The sequence below is a fragment of the Drosophila mauritiana genome, chromosome 2L (genome assembly GCF_004382145.1).
Source record: "Drosophila mauritiana strain mau12 chromosome 2L, ASM438214v1, whole genome shotgun sequence".
NCBI classification, from domain to species: domain Eukaryota; kingdom Metazoa; phylum Arthropoda; class Insecta; order Diptera; family Drosophilidae; genus Drosophila; species Drosophila mauritiana.
In genome coordinates, this window is record NC_046667.1 from 1,745,041 (window position 1) to 1,764,820 (window position 19,780).

General features: G+C 41.3%; 4 protein-coding genes across 4 annotated transcripts; all 4 read left to right on the top strand.

The window, feature by feature from the left end:
• The first annotated feature begins 11,063 nt into the window (after positions 1-11,063).
• Positions 11,064-12,309, top strand: LOC117135142 (putative gustatory receptor 22a). The gene is made up of 2 exons (XM_033295200.1): positions 11,064-12,084; positions 12,146-12,309. Exons 1-2 carry the CDS (start codon positions 11,064-11,066, stop codon positions 12,307-12,309), a joined length of 1,185 nt encoding a protein of 394 aa, XP_033151091.1.
• A 395-nt stretch (positions 12,310-12,704) lies between these two features.
• Positions 12,705-13,916, top strand: LOC117135143 (putative gustatory receptor 22b). The gene is made up of 2 exons (XM_033295201.1): positions 12,705-13,712; positions 13,764-13,916. The coding sequence occupies exons 1-2, from the start codon at positions 12,705-12,707 to the stop codon at positions 13,914-13,916; spliced, it is 1,161 nt and encodes a 386-aa protein (XP_033151092.1).
• Positions 13,917-14,154: 238 nt separating this feature from the next.
• On the top strand, positions 14,155-15,296 carry LOC117135135 (putative gustatory receptor 22c). The gene is given in 4 exon segments (XM_033295189.1): positions 14,155-14,378; positions 14,380-14,834; positions 14,837-15,093; positions 15,144-15,296. Coding segments are annotated over 4 exon segments (1,089 nt in total).
• A 235-nt stretch (positions 15,297-15,531) lies between these two features.
• LOC117135144 (putative gustatory receptor 22d) lies at positions 15,532-16,753 on the top strand. The gene is made up of 2 exons (XM_033295202.1): positions 15,532-16,542; positions 16,601-16,753. The coding sequence occupies exons 1-2, from the start codon at positions 15,532-15,534 to the stop codon at positions 16,751-16,753; spliced, it is 1,164 nt and encodes a 387-aa protein (XP_033151093.1).
• The last annotated feature ends 3,027 nt before the right edge of the window (positions 16,754-19,780 follow it).

Below are 19,780 nucleotides of genomic sequence, written 5' to 3' on the forward strand. Positions count from 1 at the left end.
TTTCCCCCTCTCTCCATCGCATTTTTTGTTGCTTATATGTGTGTGTGTGTTTTAATGTGTGTTACTTTCCTCTTCGCGGAAATTTTTGCTTCCTTTTCTGTGGCTTTTTTGGTGCTTTGAAATTATTTGGTGGCTGAAAGTAAGTCATGGGAAACAAGGGGATTTCAATCTCTCTCTTCCACATTACCACTGTCTCTCTCCCGCAGGACACCCCTCTCTTTCTGTCCACTTCGGCTTACAAAAGCAATTACGATGGGTGCTTCACTGACTGGGGTTTTAAGTGGGTCCTCTTCCCACTTCCTCCTTTCTCTCTCAAAGTCAAGGGATTGACAGCTGCCGCGCCCCCTTTCGACACTTTTCCCGCCCCTTTGATGCTTCAATGTGTCAAAGCAAAGGGAAAATCACTGCAGGACCCACGGAAGTTATCCTCGCCAGAATTGTGGCCAATTGTAAGTTGGGAAAGGGGGAGGCAAAGTCTCGCCAATGCAAACAATGGAAAACTTGGGCTATACCCCTCAAGTTTCACTCATTCACTCTGCTTGCATTTCATAATTAAACAGAAATGGTAGGTTCTTATGTTGAAATTTCCACAAATCAGTTGCCAGGAAAAACTGTGACACAACCTGAAATCCTAGCGAAGAAGAGGTGAAAACGAAATGAAATTGAGGGGGAGAAAATTAATGACGACATTGTTTCGTTTATCGCGAAGTTTTCCTTATTTTCTCCCATGCCATGTCTCATTGTCACATTGTCCTAAAATGAGGAAAAGCGATACAAATCATCACAAGTGACCCAGAATCAAAAGAAAACTGAACTCGGATCTAAGCAGCTTAGAGGGGAATAAAAGAAACGCTTTGAAAATTCTGAGAAATTTATTCCGATGGCTAAAAATAGATTTTCGTTGATAATGCTAAAAGTAAACATTTTCAAATTGTTTTTTCGTGTAAAGGAAGAATGCAGTACTTAAAGTAAACATAGAACTTAATTCCAGAAATAACCTTTTTTGTGAGGCTGTAAATATTATCCGGCCAGGAAAAATATTTATTTACATATAACTGAGTGAAGGATGAAAAACTTTGAACAACAGTTTAACTAAAAGTTGCTAATTTTTTGCGGCAAGCCCAAGGAGGAAACTTTATGTAAAGGATGAGCAGAAATATGAAATACAATTACCAAATTAATTTACATGACTGCGGCCTCGAGAAACAATTAAAAAGTTAGCAAAGTTTGAGACTAAGCAAACAAATGTAGAGGCAACTAAAAATCAGAATATATGAGATTTTTTGGCTACGCAAAGTTTGCCAATAAATCGAAATGTTGTTAGACAAACTAATCCTGAATTCCTTGATCCCCGTTGGTTGCTCAGATGCTTCAATCGAATATTCGTTTTACCCTCCGGATTCATAGATTCGTGGAACCACAAAGGTTTGTTTGTTGTGCAGTTTTCCTCGTGGCTTTTCCTTTGTTTGCCAAGCGAATTTCATAGAGAAATACATTCGACAAATGCGTAGTGTTCTCTTCTGCTTATCTGTTGATTCATGTTCTTCTTTATACGAAAAGCGTTGAGCAATTTTATTCGAGAAACAGAGTTGGAAACAGAGGAACAGAAAAGTTTTCCTGCCACACAAATCAATTAAAAGTTCGCCCCAGGCTCAGGCAAAACTCTTCAATCTTCCATCTTCACCAGACTTTAAAGGGAATCTCATTCGTCGGGGGAAGGATGTGCATCAATGAATCACGATGTTATTCAAGCATCCTCCAAATTGAACATTGATTGATAGCAGGATTATATTCGCCCATCCTTGTCCCTATATTATTCCCAGATAAACACTTCTAATTGATATTTAAATTGGGACTTTTGTTTGCAGCAAATCGAAGTCTAAGCAGAATAAATTTAAAGTTGGGTACTGCAAGGATAATCTCCCCAGCGAGTCGTTGACATGAATAATAAGAATTTCGACCACGGACTCAGGACTGTCTGCAGACTAAGGCCTAAGAACTACTGACCTCCCCCAAACTGATGTCCTCGAACGGATGTTGGTCTCGAAATTATGGCAGCAGAGAGGATAGAATGGCAGAAGAGAGCGAAAGCTGCTCCAGAGATTTATCTGAAAGATAAACCCGACTGGAGAGCGGATGTTCCTGGCATCATGTTGACAATGTCTGGCAACATTTGTCGAGCGAGCATCCTTCGTCCTTTGGCTCTCCCTTATATTGATTTCTTGCTCTGTTTTGACTTCGATTTGAGGTTGGAGGTGGTACAAAGAGGCAAGGAATGGGTGGCAGATGGATTTCTGGGTCAATTGCTTTCTGGTTGCTTATTTCACCATCTGTTCCTGTTTGTTGGTGGCGCTTTTTGGGGATTCCACTCACAAAACCACAGGCATCAACTTGGACGGGGTACCCATATGCCACCCTCTTCTCAGTTCACACACTTTAAACCAATTACGAACTTGGCCCAGGCGACAAACACTTAATTGGTTTAAAGGCCTTGACACAAAGTTTTCACTGGCAATTTGTGATGGCTGCGCACTTCCACCGAGTCCTGCTGAAATGCCACGCCCACTTGAATCCGGGACCCACAAATTTATTTGTTTTGGCTTGCAGTGAGGGAAAACGGACGAAATTCTGCGGACAAAGCAAAAAATAAATGAGTGGATGCAGGTCAAAGTGCAGTGGATGCCCCGCTTCGACCTTTGTATCCCTCCTCCTTTCGCCTGATTATCGGAACCCCCTTTTTGTGATAGATGATGCCGCCTGCTTCTGTTCCTGGCAACCTTTTAAAATTCCGCTCACGCAGGACATCAGCTTGGATATTAGGGTGGGAAAACACGGTGCAGCTGCAATTTGGGGCCTCGGTTCGGCTGACAATGTCAGCACTTTCATTATTGCCCGCATTTCGGACTCAAAGTAGGTAAAAGGTGGGGGCTTAGGCAAAAAGGCATGGGGACAAAGGGGCGTGGCCGTGCAACTCAGTTCATCTGATTAAAGAGCATTTTTCCATGTTACTTGCTAAAGTAAAAAGCATTTTCCAAGTGCTTTCTGGCATTTTTTGGGATCTGATGAAAGGCACGAAATGGGGATAAAATGCGAGCGAGCTAAACTGAATTGCCTAAGCTTTTCACGCTTGGCAGGTGAATCAAAAGATTTCCACATGCGATTAAAAAATCGCTTACAATTCGAACTAAGTGAATAACTTTTCTCCGTATTCACTTTCATTTTAGAATGTTACATTTTCAGCAATTTGATGGTTTCCCTATCTTCTTCCAGCTTAACGTTCCGTTAGTCATACGCAGTGTTGACCTCACGATTCCGTCTAACTTGTCCTTTTCAACCGACTGGGGAAATGCATTTAGTCCCGCTTTCAGAATTTCTAATGAGAATTCTCCGAGATGAGTTCGGACATAGTTTAGAGGAAGGTTTTCCTGCACTTTTAGCACGGTCAAGGTTGCTCTCTGACCTTGAACTTACAAATGAAGACACTCGAATGGAAACCGCGATGAGAAGCATCAGCATTTGCTTTCCCCTTCCCTTTCAAATTAAAGCACTTCGCCATGGGGAAATCCTTCGACCTCCTATTCCCTTCTCCAATAAATTTCCTGGCTTTGTTTTCCATTTCGTCATTTCCTCTGGCCTACAAATGCAAATGAAAACACTCGGATAAAGTGGAAAATTCTTGTGTTATTCTACCCACCTTAAGTCAGGCAAATAAAGATTTTCCACCTCTTCGCGAGCTTTCCTGACCCCAATGCATCACTACTTGCGGTTCTTCTCCTCGCTTAAATGGAGATGAGCACCTGCCTCCCTCCTCATCTTGGGGTCACATCAATTTGAATGTTTCGCCTTGTTTGAGATGCTAATGCTGCGGAGAACACGAATATCTCAGTTGTCGGGGAATAGAGAGGTTAACCTAAAGAGGAGAGAGGGAAAGTCAAGTTGCAACCTCCCGAGTCACGTCCTCTGTTCCCATCCCCTTGCCTCGATTGTGCGACAGTTGAACACTCGAAATGGGTCGAAGGTGTTGCATGATTTATGGATGGATGAAGATGCAGGGAGTCCCTCAAGGCGAAGTAGATGCACTAGCTGTTTATGTTCCAGGTGGTTAATATCGTGTGAGCAGGGAAACAACTCGAACAATGGGAACTGGGAAGTGGGATAACACATGCACATAGAAGACACCCGTACCTGCTCCATTCCTCCACTGAACCACTTCCCGCAACTCCGGGCTATAGAATCCAGGGATCCACGACAGAGACATCTGCCACTTCACCCGATTCATTCCCACATTGTTCAGTGAACGCCCATTGAGGCATGCATAAAATATGTTACAAGGCAACCGACCATGCCCACTTCACTGAAAGGGGCGGTGGAGTCCGGGAGATGCCAGCCTGCCATCGATAAATTCGTTAAAATCTTCGCTTCATTCAATTAAAAGGGAAAACAAAATAAACGGAAAACACGTCACCAGAAATGAAGGAAATTTAAGTGGGGAAGAGTAAGTATATGTAAAGTGAGATGTCATCCGTGGGGGAAATCAGAAAGGATATTTCCGAATCGATCTGAACTGACGCAATGAAGAAATAAAAGTTTCGATTCACTCAGGCTTAAAGGATAATGTCGACAGAATCAACAGTTGCGGTGAATTCGTCCTTGAAGTAAGGAACCCTTACTCATAACTTGTGGATGAACGATAATTGAAAGCACTTAAAAAAGTAGCTTAAAACTTGCTGATGGTAAGAGACAGTCTTAGTTAATACCCTTTTATTTCTGAATTTTTTTTTTTTTTTTTGGATGTATTAATTTAAAACTGTCCTTCGCGGACAATCATTAAATTTGATGACTAAACATAACGGTAGAGAATTAATTGATTACATAAATTGTTGCGAAACTATACAATAACTGTCGATATTGTATGTATGATGTATATAATAATGTATGTATATAATTTAATTTAATTTGCGTGTCTAATCCCAGAGAGGTCCAAAGGGTGTGATCGGTGCAGCCTCCTGGTGCGTTGACTGGTGTCCAGCAGGTCTTGTGCCAGGTTGTTTGGGTGGTCTTGAAGCCTCTGCATGTACTGCCTGCTGCTTTTCTTAATCTCATCCTTCACCCAGGGGAAGCTGAGGACCTCGTGTATAGTGGCATTATCGTGGAAAGGGTGAGCGTTTGTGACTGTGCGGAGCGTTTTGTTTTCGAATGTCTGGATAATGTTGATGTTACTTTTCGATGCAGTGCCCCACAGTTGAATGCCATACGTCCAGATTGGCCTTATGATCGCTTTGTAGATAAGGAGCTTAGTGGAAGTCGGTAGCTTAGATTGTCTGCCCATCAGCCAGTAGAATTCACGGACTCGGTTCTCCGCCTGTTTCCGCTTCTTTTGCAGGTGTGGTCTCCATGTAAGTCTCCTGTCCAGTGTAAAGCCAAGATAATTTGGATTGGCTACCTCTGGGATTGGGAACCCGTTGAAACTGAATGAAATTTAGTTTCTTTTCATTTATAGCAATCTGAACAAATGAAAGGTGTTTTCGAATTTTCAAAACCAGGCGCTAAATGTAATGATTACTCAAATTAAATACAGCCAGTTCCCTGGTTGTTTTAATACTCAACGGAGAAGATGAAATTCCATTTCGGCCTCCGTTTTCAGTTGCAAATGTGTGAAGGGGTTCCTCATTAGTTTTGTATGACTACGCAAATGAGGGGAACTCAGTATGGAGTTTGGCTGCGAATTCGGGATGGCAAGTCATGTGAGGTAATGATAAACACTCTCGTTAAGGATGTGTGGAAAGGGAAAAGGAAAGGAACTAAGCCAAAGCGGATGCTCAGATAACGGACAACGAAAACCAGGAAGTGGGAGTTGTTGCAAATGGTTGCGGAAATGGGAAAATGGGAAGTGCAAAGGACACCATCCATTTTCAGTTGCTCACTGAATAATTGCGCACTTTAATTGAAAATACGAATGCATTTTCCTTTTCTGGGAAACAACCCATCATAAAAAATCAGTTGCAGTGAATATTATGACAGGGTTGAAATAAAATTATACAAAGTGAAAAATGGTTGAGAGCTGTGCACTTTTTGAAAAACCAAATAACAGCTAATGAGCCATTGAAATGTCAAAGAAAATGAAATGCAAATCCCTGGAAAATTTAAACAAAGCCAACGTTGGAAATCAGAACATTCAAATGCTGTGCTCCAATGGTTTAAAAACAAACTGTAAATTAAAAATATGATATTTCTTAAAAGGAATTTTAAGTACTGGAAAACTCTGTCCAAAAATGCACTGCCAAATGAGGCTAGGAAAATGGGGAAAAGGCCAGAAAAGCAAGCAAAGCAAATGAAAAGAACATGGAAAACTGGCGCAATTTGTTGCAAAAACAAAGAAAGTTTCGCTTGTCGAAAAGGAAATGCAACAAAGTAAAGGATGGGAAATGCGGCGGTGGAGATATTTAAATCTTTTTCCCTCTGAGTTTTCTCTTCCTGAGAAGAAACTGCAATCAGCCACTCCCACAATTCTCGCTCCGCCCATTTTGATGACGCTTGATAACCACCCACAGAAAAATAGAAAAATTGGAAAATGAAGAGGGAAAAGTTCATGTTTTTCCTTGTCCACTCTTTTTCTGTTGTGTTGAAGGAAAAAAGGGGAAAATTTGGTCGATAAAGGGGGATTACAAATGGGGAAAGCCACGGAGGACTGAGGACACTTGCTGCTTGCATTTGTGTTGTTTACAGCTGGTGAGTGACTTTTATCGCCTCCCATTCGGATTTGCATTTCCAGAGCAACTGAATAGCAGCTAATTGAAAGTAGGGCGAATCGGAAACACAAATCACGGATTATACAAAATGTAAGGACTAGAAATTGACTAAGAAGATGCCAAGCAGATCGATTCATTGCGGTGCTTCCAGTTCAGAAAGTCCTTTCCCGTGTGAAAGGATTCTCCACTGCGTTACTTTTCCACAGCCTCATTTCATTCTCGCCACATTGGAGCTCTGAATGTTCGAGCATAAAACTAAGTGCTCCCTTTCAGGATCTCTCCCTGCTCCATTCTTATATTGCATATCCCCCTAATTTCACATCCTGTGCCTTCCTGAATCCTTTCATTTCGTATTTAGCCAAAGGGAAACGCAACAGAAAGGAAAATGCGGCTAGACAAGAGCCTGAAAGCAAGAAAAGGACCACAACTGGGAAGAGAAAGAGAGGGTAGAGTACAGATGGATAGAGAGGACGAATAGAGGGGGACAGCAGTCAACATTTGCTGACTTAGCTGCAATTATGGCAGATATTTTTATGAACTTGATGTCAGCAGATACTCACACTGAGACACATCCTCCGACACAGGACACACACACTCACACATGGCTAAAGGAGAGTAGATAGGAACATTACGACTTCTGAATGGAAGTAAGCTGCGAAAAAAAGACCAAACAAACAGTGCATGGAAAATGAAGAGGAAAACGCCAGCTGGAAAATCATCCTCAAGAGTTTATGAAGATGTTCCAGTGCTCAGATAAGTCATGATTTTAAGATACTCAAACTAATAAAATAATAACCCTTTCTATTACAAAAATTATATTTTTATAGAAAAAAGCAGTGTTTTTTCTATTTATAGTACTAAAAAAGTAATAGATTATTTCCTGGCTGCTTTGTAAGGCACGTATCATAATTAATTTCTCTTTGTTGTTCATTTTAAAGGTGGCACTTTTAACTGAAAAAAGTGTCCATGGCGAAAAACCGCACAAATTCCGCAAGAGGACAGCAAAGAGCACAGGTTAATTGTTCAAATATTTTCCGAGCACACATGTAACGCCCTTTGACCCCGCACCACCCTCGACAAACCATTTCTGAAACAATGCAAGTAGGCGGAGTTTGCTTTTACCAAAAACGCACTCGCAAATAATTTACGGCTCAGTTAAACATGCAAACATTTTCATTGTTAGTTTTTATGGAGGGAACTAAGGGTTAATGGAAACTCTACTTCTTTATTGCAGTTTATTTCGAGGCTCGATAAGAATCATGAACAATTCTTTTTCGGTTTCATTCGCATTTCCCATTTCGCAAATTTTATTCCTTTTAAAGAGTCCTGCGAGGAGAACGATGAAATTCCCGTCGTAAAATTAAATTTCTCGCAATTAATTCCGATTCCCCTCCGCCTTGCGGAAAAGTTCGCTGGAATTTTTATCGCTGACCCGGAATGACCTTCGCATCGATTTCATCGTCTCCCACCTACCACCCTCCTCCATTTTATTTTCTTTTAATTTGTTTATCTTTGTTGGAGATGTTCCTTGAAGTTGATTTTATGCTCCAGCTGACTTTGTCTCATTTCGCCCCCTTTCCTGTCGCCTTTTAATTGTCTTTAAATTATTGGGGGAGTGCCAGGGAAGCTTCGATTTCTGTTTATCTTTAGCAATTTCCACAAGAATTGGATCGAAATTTTCATCGGAATTTATTGCTCCGGAAATTAAAGAAAGTTTACGAAGGAAAACGCCTTCAGGGGCTTTTAGTATATCTAAAAACGAAAGATTTATAACTTAAAAAGAATAATAGAATTTTTATATGATTTCAAACTGAAGGCCCGTGTGTATGATAAATGGCCATAAATATCTATAATCCATTTTTTAACCTACCTAAGATCTTCGTTGCATTTTAGCCCAGAGATCGTTAAATTAAAAAGCTTTGCAGAAGAACAACAACCTTAACTTCTCCCACAAAAGGATTTTCTATTTTGTCGCTTCATTTTCATTGCTGATTTTTATCACGGGGCACATTGAAAATTTACGAGTTTTCACAGCGCATAAATTCTGCGCCGTTTGCCAATTTTTATTATCTGCAAAATACTTTATGCGCATCTGAGGACTACACGGGAATAGGGAGCATCTAATGGATACATGAACCCAAATTGAGACACTTTGCATAGACCAAAGCAATCATCATCCCCTTGAACGAAGTCGGGAAACTTCGGTAGGAAAAAAGCTCGGAAAATGAGCCAAGAAATAATGATAAAAGGTGAAAAATGCACTTTGCGGAAAGGAAAACAGAAAATGCTAAGCGTAACTTATTATAAAGCGAGAAAGGGAAAAGGGGAATGGTAAAAGAAAACTTTCTGCGGAAGCTTCAGCTGCATGTGTTGCATACTTTGTGGCGCTCCAAAGAAAGCATGAGAAATGGGCAAGGGTGGAACTAATTTTTAATGCCTCCCAGTGGAAAGGAAAAATAGGAAAAGTTTCTTCCTCCGATTGCGACGCAAAATGTTGTCACTTTGTATCCTGACAGCAGGGATCATCAATCGCGGCTCTCTTTTTCTGAGTCACCAACGGATTCATCGGAAAAATGTAAGAAATAGGAGTATACTCGTACAAAGGAAGAAACACCATGCACAAAACTTCTTCTCGTTTGCCAATAAATTTTCAATTTCCGCCTGAAATTTGCAATTTATTTCACTGCAGCAAAGCTAATTTCCCCACTCACCGAACACTTTGCCCCTTTGTAAGTCACTTTCAGGGAGTTTTCCAAGGTGGACAGTTAGTTTTCCCTGCAGTTTTCCACACAAGCTCACAGGAGTTTTTCGAAGGACATAAATACGTCGGAAAATTGCATTGTCTGCTCCCAGGATTGCACTTTATTAGATAAGCAAAATAAGGTAAACATCTGCCGCATTCCTCTGCGATCCCTTGACAAGTAAACAACTGGGAAAGTTCGCCCTCCATTTTCCACACATAAATCCCGGCATTTTTTCCAATGGTGCTGTCAGCAATTTGATTTGATTTGCCAACTCTGCAAAAATATTTCATAAATATTTGCCCGGAATTTCCCCGATTTTTTAACCATTTTTTTGGGTTTCCTTCTTATCGCCGAGCGAACATTTCCAACTGTGAAAATATTTTCCATTCTTTCCGTTTGTTTTTCCTTGCTACTTTGTAGTGCAAATATTTTCGACCGATTTTGCACTTCATTTGCCTGGGTGGGCGTGTCCGGGAGGGGCGTGGCAGTTTGTTTTTCTTTGATGTGCTAAATTGGTGCAACGATTGCATTCGGAATGGGATTTGATCGCCTTGAAATCGTGAGAAGTTAACTTGGGATTATGGCAAACACGGGGATGGAAGACCCTTAGTTTGCATACTTAACTCGCGAAACAGAGATTTTTATTTTCATGCGCCTTTGGGACAATATCCATTTGCTTTTAACGACTTGCCAGCAAAGTTTACCCGCAGGCAAGGCGAATCCTTTTCCAAGTGAAACATTAAACTTTGCCCCGACAGAAAATAAGGATAACAACAGGGTGGCAAAGGATGTCAGCTGAAAGGCAGCCAGGATAATGGCCAAGGAGACATGGCAGCAATAAGAGAAAACATTTCCAATAATCCCGAGGAAGAGGTTAAAGGCGCGACATTTTCATGACGTTTTTGCCATTTCCTTGAGCCCTACACATAGATGTATGCATAATGGCCAAAAGGTTTGCAAAAATATTTTAAGGTCAACGAACAGTTAAACCTTAGAATCTCTTATATAAAGTCTGCCGAACATAAAGAAAGTAATAAAGAGAAAAGGCTCACATAGGCCCAGCTAACTAACATCTACTGTCCGTGCAATCACTCTATCAGTCCTCAGCTTTTGAACTTTCGATCAAGGAACGTTACGCATTTAAAGACTACATTTGAGTAAATAAGCTTGATCTGGAAACGGGTAATGTCATTCTCCCCACTTATCATCTATGCAAATGAGATGTTTGTTGCCTGAGTGTTTGTTGTGGTCAGCAATTAAAAATTCAAACTACTGTTGTGTCGGGAAATGACTTACCAATTCCAACTGCACTGAAATCAACTCCTAATAAGCAATTGACACTTATTAAGTTTCCTCACATATTCAGCACAATAACTCAACAAATGTTTCTGCCAAAGAAGTTCGTCCTTAAAGCTAACTTACCAATGGTAAATTCACATTTCGTCGACCGAATGTTCCCAATAATTAGTTCGCTTATCTGACTGACTCATCAAGCCGTCGGCACTCAATGTTCATTACGTTCCGAAGGGTCTTTTCAGTATCACAAATTATTCCGAGTCCGACTTCAATAATGTCACAACCGAAACGCATTCATCGCATTTGCCAGGGCTTGGCCCGCTTCACCATAAGAGCTACCTTGTATGGATCCTGGGTCCTGGGACTATTTCCCTTCACCTTCGACTCAAGGAAAAGGCGCCTGAATCGCTCCAAGTGGCTTTTGGCATATGGATTGGTGCTAAACCTTACTCTGGTGGTTTTATCCATGCTGCCGTCGACAGATGATCACAATTCCGTCAAGGTGGAGGTCTTTGAGCGAAATCCATTGGTTAAGCAGGTGGAGGAGCTCGTGGAGGTTATCAGTTTGATAACCACACTGGTGACCCATCTGCGAACCTTTTCAAGGAGTGGCGAACTAGTTGAGATTCTCAACGAGCTACTGGTGCTGGAGAAGAGTCACTTCAGTAAGCTCATGCTATCGGAGTGCCACACATTCAATAGGTATGTGATCGAAAAGGGTCTCGTGGTAGTTCTGGAAATCGGATCCTCTTTGGTGATATACTTTGGAATACCGGATAGCAAGATTGTTGTCTATGAGGCAGTCTGTATTTACATTGTGCAGCTGGAAGTGCTAATGGTGGTGATGCACTTTCACCTGGCAGTGATCTACATATACCGGTATGTGTGGACAATCAATGGACAACTCCTGGACATGGCCAGTCGACTGAGAAGGGGAGACAGCGTGGACCCTGACCGAATCCAACTGCTTCTGTGTCTATATTCTCGCCTTTTGGACTTGAACCACCGCCTGGCCGCCATTTACGACATCCAGGTAACACTTTTTATGGCCACCTTGTTTTCGGCCAACATTATTGTGGGGCATGTGCTTGTCATTTGCTGGATCAACATCACGAGATTCTCCATGCTGGTCACGATCCTCCTCTTTCCTCAAGCTTTGATCATCAACTTTTGGGACCTTTGGCAGGGAATCGCCTTCTGTGATTTAGCTGAGAGTACTGGCAAAAAGACCTCCATGATCCTGAAGTTATTCAATGATATGGAGAACATGGACCAGGAAACGGAGCGCAGAGTAAGTGGATATACGTTTCAGAATTCGATGTATTTCTTTTTAAACATCCACTTCTTGTTAGGTAGCTGAATTCACCTGCTTCTGCAGTCATCGCAGGCTTAAAGTTTGCCACCTCGGATTGCTCGATATAAACTATGAGATGGGCTTCCGCATGGTTATCACAAACATTTTATACGTGGTTTTCTTGGTGCAATTTGATTATATGAATTTGAAATTCAAAACAGATTAAGAATATGAATTTTCTTTGTGACTAGAAATATTTATTTTTTTAATCTATAATTTACAAGTGTCTCGTACATTTTCACTTATGACTGGGGTCACTTATTTGTGTCGTCTTACAATTAATCGAGTGTGCTAACAATATAACACCGCTTTCAATTACCCCTAAAAATGGTTATCCCATTAATTTGTATATACTACCAACAGCCGTTACTCTGAAATCGATATTTCATCACAGTATTAATCATTTTAAAAGGGTTTTTGTTGATTGTTAACTTTGGTAGCCGTCAACACTTTGTATAATGCTTCCCCTATTATTGTGTTCCAGTACTTTCCTCGGTGTTTACTTACAATTTTGGTGTCCCCAGTTGACAAGACCATTTTATTGCTCTCACGTGGTCGAAAATGTTAGGTTCAAGCCGCGAGATTCGTCCTTATTTGGCAAGACAGCTGCTGAAAACCACTCTTTATGGATCCTGGCTATTTGGTTTATTCCCCTTCACCCTCGACTCCGGAAAAAGAATACGCCAACTCAGGCGATCCCGCTGCCTAACTTTGTACGGCCTGGTAGTAAATTACTTCCTTATATTTACTCTGATTCGATTGGCGTTTGAATACCGGAAACATAAGCTAGAAGCCTTTGAGCGAAATCCCGTGCTTGAGATGATAAACGTAGTAATTGGAATGATAAACGTTCTTTCAGCCCTGTTTGTACACTTTATGAACTTTTGGGGCAGCAAAAAAGTTGGTGAGATATGCAACGAACTTTTAACTCTTGAGTATCAAGACTTTGAAGGCCTGAATGAGAGAAATTGCCCAAACTTTAGCTGCTTTGTGATTCAAAAGTGCTTGACTATATTGGGCCAGCTGTTATCATTCTTCACACTCAACTACGCAATTCCGGGCGCTATGTCCCATATATGCCTAGTACTTCTGAGCTGCCTGATGGAAGTTTCCCTCAATTTGAACACCATGCACTACCATGTCGGAGTCCTGTCAATCTATCGCTATGTATGGCTGATAAACGAACATCTCAAGGACCTGGTGAGCCAACTAAAACTGAATCCTGAGGCAGACTTTTCCAGGATACACCGGTTTCTATCTTTATACAATCGCCTTCTAGAGCTAAATAGAAAATTGGTGATCGCCTACGAATACCAAGTGACCTTATTTATAACAGCTCAGCTATCTGGAAACATCGTGGTCATTTATTTCCTCATTGTATATGGATTTAGTATGCGTACTTATTCTATCTTCTTGGTAGCCTTCCCGAATTCCCTGTTAATAAACATTTGGGATTTCTGGTTGTGCGTTTCCGTATGCGATCTTACCGAAAAAGCTGGTGACGAAACCGCAATCATACTAAAAATATTTTCTGAACTCGAGCACAAAGATAAGCAGCTAGAAATAAAAGTGAGTACATGTGTGAAATTTTGAAACAATATTTAATAATTCCTCCATTAGGTTAACGAGTTCGCTTGGCTTTGCAGTCACCGGAAGTTCCGGTTTCAAATGTGTGGACTATTTTCTATGAACTGTAGAATGGGCTTCAAAATGATCATAACCACTTTCCTCTATTTGGTTTATTTGGTTCAGTTTGATTATATGAACTTGTAAGTGAATTTCTTGAATTTATTAAAAGACATATTTAATGCATTCAAAATTGCCTCAATTTGTTGTCAGTTATAAACGATTCTAAACCAATAGCTCAACCCTCGTACACCTTTATTAATAATCCTAAAAGGGTTTATTTACATTAATTAACGTAATAGCTCCAGTTCAAATATGATTGTACGGTAGTGAGCTATTTATCTGCTGTGGAAAGGACCATTTAATTTTCGTTGCCTAGTCGAATATGTTTGCATCACGTAGTGACTTGCAATCCCGTCTGTGTTGGATTATTCTAAAGGCAACCTTGTATTCATCCTGGTTACTTGGAGTATTTCCCTACAGATTCGATTCGCGAAATGGCCAGCTGAAACGCTCCAGATTTCTACTATTTTACGGACTAATCGTGAACTTCTTCCTGCTTCTGAAAATGGTGTGCTCAGGAGGTCAGAAGCAGGGCAGTCCAGGGCAGGGCAATTGGCATGGTGACCGTTTTCTCATGCTTGGTAATACATTTTTTTAACTTTTGGAGAAGCACAAGAGTGCAGGACTTGGCCAATGAACTGCTAGGCCTTGAGTATCAGCACTTTGCCAGTCTGAACGAAACTAGTTGCCCCAAGTTCAACTGTCTCGTGATTCAAAAGTCGGCTTCTGCGATTGGTCTTTCAATGTCATATCTGAGTGTAGCCTACGGACTGCCTGGCAACAACTTCTCCGTGGAAATGGTGGTCGTAAACTCCTTAGTGCAATTCAGCATTAATTGCAATATAATGCATTATTAAATCGGGGCCTTGTTAATCTATCGCTATATATGGCTAATCAACGGACAACTATTAGAACTGGTCACGAATCCTAAACTGGATCGTTCGGTGGACTCCTCGAGGATTCGGAAATCCCTATCATTGTACCGCCGCCTTTTGGAGCTCAAAGAAAATATAGTATATATTATATACTAGTTCTTACAACTGGTTTAGCGTGTAACATTTTGGCCATATATTCCTGGATTGTGTTCGACATTAGCATGAACATACGATCCATCAGTCTGCTGTTCTTATTTGTTAATGTTTGGAATCTTTGGTTGAGCATTGTCGCCTTCGATCTAGCGGAGAATGCTGGCAAAAATACCCAAGCTGTACTTAGACTTTTTGCTGATCTAGAGGTGAAAGATATTGAACTGGAAAGAAGTGTAAGTGTGAAATCAAAAAGATACAAATAATCATAAATTTATTTCCACAGGTGAATGAATTCGCATTGCTGTGCAGTCATCGTCAGTTTAACTTTCACGTGTGTGGACTTTTCACTATAAGCTATAAAATGGGTTTCCAAATGATTATCACCAGTTTCTTATACTTGATTTACTTGATTCAATTCGATTTCATGAATTTGTAACAAGTTTCTTATTGACTTCCTTCAACTTACTTATTTGTAATATTGTAAGCAAATATGTTCATAGAAAATAAGCACTCATATGATTTGGCTGTTATTAACTTAATTACTTCCCATTTGAAATATAATTTATGGTATTTGTCACTATCTTGATTATTCTGAGCTGTACTAATTAATATTTAATCGACTTTTAGGACCTTTGGGACTTTGAGATGGCTGATTCATCAGTCGTCTTGCAATGTTCCGACCTCGATGTGGTCTTCGACAGAAGTTTGTATACGTTATCCTCAAGTCGATCCTTTACAGCTCCTGGCTGCTTGGAATATTTCCATTTAAGTATGAACCCAAAAAGAGGAGATTGCGTCGTTCTATGTGGCTAATCCTTTTTGGAATCGCCATGAGTTCCAGTCTCCTTATTCTGATGGTAAAACAGAGTGTAGAGGATCAGGAGCATGGAATTAGGTTGGATGTCTTTCAAAGGAACTCCCTGCTCCATCAAATTAGTTCGCTTATGGGAGTAGTCGGAGTGGTGACCATTTGTACGGTGCACATGCGAACCCTTTGGAGGAGCAAACACCTGGAGGAGATTTACAATGGATTGCTTCTGCTGGAAGCCAAGTACTTTTGCTCTGATGCAGTGGAGTGTCCCGCCTTCGATGGCTATGTGTTCCAGAAAGGAGTGCTGATTGTCGTGGGACTATTAGCTCCCTGGATGATGCACTTTGGAATGCCAGATTCTAAATTGCCCGTGCTGAACGTCTTGGTCGTCTTGATGGTCAAGTTGGGAACCCTTCTCCTGGCCATCCATTATCATCTTGGTGTGGTTATTATTTACCGATTTGTGTGGCTCATAAACGGGGAACTCCTAAGCCTGGTTTGTTCCTTGAGGGAACACCATAAGGGCAGCTCCTCTAGAGTTCGCTTTCTCCTGAAACTCAACACCATTCTGGTGAATCTATATAGCAGACTGGCCGATTGCTACGACTGCCAGACGGTCCTGATGATGGCTGTCTTTCTGGCTGCCAATATCATTGTTTGCTTCTATATGATCGTCTACAGGATCAGCCTGAGCAAGATGTCCTTTTTCGTAATGCTAATTATGTTTCCCCTCGCACTAGCTAACAATTTCATGGACTTTTGGCTGAGCATAAAGGTTTGCGATTTGTTGCAGAAAACTGGAACACAAACATCGATGATCTTGAAGCTGTTCAGTGATATTGAGAATATGGACAAGGATCTTGAGAGAAGTGTAAGTTACGCTGATGTTAATTTGTCAATAATCCTTTAAATCCAAGATTTATCTTTAGATATCAGACTTTGCCTTGTACTGCAGCCATCGGAGGTTTAAGTTTCTCCACTGCGGACTATTGCACGTGAATAGTGAGATGGGCTTTGAAATGTTCGTCGCCAGCGTTCTCTACTTGCTGTACCTGGTCCAGTTCGACTATATGAACTTGTGACTCCCCAGGCTTTCAATTAGGGTTGAGTTCCTTTGGAGCTGCCACTAAGTCTGCCAGAAGGACATGAGATGCAATATTAAGCATGTGACATCATGGCAATAAAAGCTGAATCACTTTCACTACAAGCAGTTGTCGTCGAGTGAATGAAGTAAGTGACTTGCAGTTAGTTGGGAAAAGGAAGGGAAAGTGGAACAGGGCCGCAGGGCAAAACTACAGCTGCAAAAGCCAAACTCCTTTGGAATTCTTTCTCCTTAAACGCGGCTAGTGCAAAAGGCCAGAAGTTAAGCTCTCAAAAACGGAAGAGTCAAAAGCGCCTGAAAGAATGGAGTGGCTGTAAAAAGAGTGCAATTAAGGCCAGCAAATAAATGAGTTTACTGCTTTGCAGCTAGCGTTGAATGGGATTCCTCTTTTTACTACTCCGCTAAAACAATAGAACTAACCTACATGAGCAGCTTTTTAAGGCGCTCTAGCTTTTGTTCACACTAAACATAAACAAATTAAATAGTATGCGTTGTGAAGAAAAATACTCAGGATTTATACGAATCCTATTGTTAGTACAATTTAATTTGGAATATATTAGAAACAAGCTTATGTAATGTCATGTTTATATATAACTGTTGACTTTTATTTTGTTTGCTCTTGCAATCACCTGCGCTTGATTTATGCCAATATTTCTACACACTGTGTCCGTTGTCTGTTCTGTCCGACATTGGCAACATTTAGGCCAGAAAACTACAACTGACAGGCAACAATTAGGCCAACAATGTGGGGCGCACAGAAAAAGTCAGACAATGCACAGCCACACACGCTGGGGCCTTCGTCCTTGGCATCCCCAACATCCTTGGCTGTCAGCTACAGTCCTCTGGTCCTTTTCGGCCCTCGTCGGGGGAGAGCCCCATTATCTTCGATTATCGAGAGCACAAAGCCAGCTGCGATAACAGGGCCCAGCAGCCACACTCGACACAATCGCGTAAATTGATTTTTATTATCCTGTGCAGGGAACCCGCCACCACCCCCAGCCCCTGCCGCCCAGCACTCTCGATTCTCGAGTTTCTGCAAATTTCCTGCCCATCTGCACGGCGGGCAAACAAATATAAACTGGAGTGTACACAAGCATTTGATTTATTGCCCTGGCCCAGGACATCCGCCAATTGTTTGGGCCACGTGGCATCCCCCGGATCCCCGTGGATCCTTTGTTTACACAATAAAATTCCAGCAGTGAAGTCAGCATTAGGTCAACATTCTGGCTGTTGGGGCGACTCGTCAACGTTTACGGATAATTCCATTCGCTCATCTCGATTTGTGCCAGCTTTCAATATATTTTTATTAAAATGACAGCATCTGGTTATCGCCCTGCTGAGTGAAGCACATTTTCACCATTTTCACGGAGGCAAGAATTCATAAAAATTTCCTCGTTTTATGATGATTCGCACTGTCAGCAGAAATAGGCTCGAAATGGGTTTCCTTTATAGTGATAAGTTCGCTTATCTGTCCCTCATTTCTCTCCTCATTATTGGATCATCTTGTTTATGGTATTGGTTTTTATGCTGAATGCCACAAATTGTATATGAACGCTACAAAAGTTTCAAACTTAAATATTTGTTAAACAAAAAGAAAGAGCAAGCTGTTTCTTAGCCAAGAGCAATTAAAGTGTTGCCAAAAGAATATGGCTGCGATATTTAGCCAGACTTTCCACTAATTGCCCGGTTCTTCTTGGCTTCCTTCCATCGCATTTTCATCCTTCATCCTTCAGATAGTTTCGTTTTAGCTGGGGACACAAATCGGCTTTGCTCCTCGTTGAATTGTTGTTTAAACTGCCAGCAACTTGCAGCAAATTGGCAATTATTTAATCCTCAAACTTTTGTGAGCCAAACTTTTGGTAGAAGCTCCTCCTTCCCTCCGCTCCGATCGGCTTATATAAATTGGGGGCTGGAGGCCCAAATTATAACGCATTGGCAAACTAATTAAGGCAGTCGGCTCGAATCAATGGAACAATTGGCGGGAATTTATCGTAATTAGGAAAGGGCTGAGGGTTGCCCTTTCATTAACTGCTTCCCTTGAAGTTCAAAGTCTGCGCAGTTGACTCACTACTCAGTCCATCAGGAACATTTCCCAATTTGCGGCTGCTGGAAACCATATAAATTTAAATTAAAAATTTGCTGATAAACTTTGACCTTTCGTACGGAGCCTTCGGCAATCCTTTTGGGTCATTGAACGTCCTTTACCTAAGAGAAAACGAAAAAGTTTTGCCTGTTTCGCCCCTAATTACAATAAATGGACAGTCAGCCCGATTTTGTGGAAGGCCTGGCGGCAAATTTTAATTAATTTGCTGGACAAATTATAAATTGAGGTGCGCTTGCTGTCAGAAAAGTGTGAAAGGTCGAATACATTTTTATCTGATTTGGGAAAGCGGCGCAGACCTCTCCTTACTAAGTCATTTGGATAATTGGAAAGCTATTACATATAATTTAACGTAGGTGCCCAATAAAACACACGCTCCCTACCCCGAGTGACTTTTATATTGCCATAAAATAATGGCTGCACCAATAAATATTCCGCCAGACAAAAACAGAATGATAGCGGAAATTATCGATGGAATTTACGAGTCTGCCTCATGAGCACGCGATGGCGCATTTCGGCGAACTAATGTGTCCATCAGGATTTTTATGGTGTAAACAAAGCAATGAACAATTTGCGCGCAATCCGGATAAAGCCAATAAATCAAATATATTGGCCAGAGCGAAAGGGAGGAAGTGCGGCCCGAAACTTTTTGCTGAGCCAAGTTCAACGGCTACAGGAGTTGGTCTGTAAGTGAATAGGGAGCGCAGGACTCAGGATAATAAAAATCAATTTACGCACTTTTGCTGAGAGCGACGCGTCCTTTGTAGTTGTTTTTACTGCCGCTTCGCCTGCCAATGTGGCTGATGTCCCCGTCGGCATTGTCCTCCTCCTCTGGCCTTCTAATCGGGGCTAATGGCGGTGATTCTTGGGATTAGAAGGGTGGTGACTGGGGGTGGGTGGTCTTGG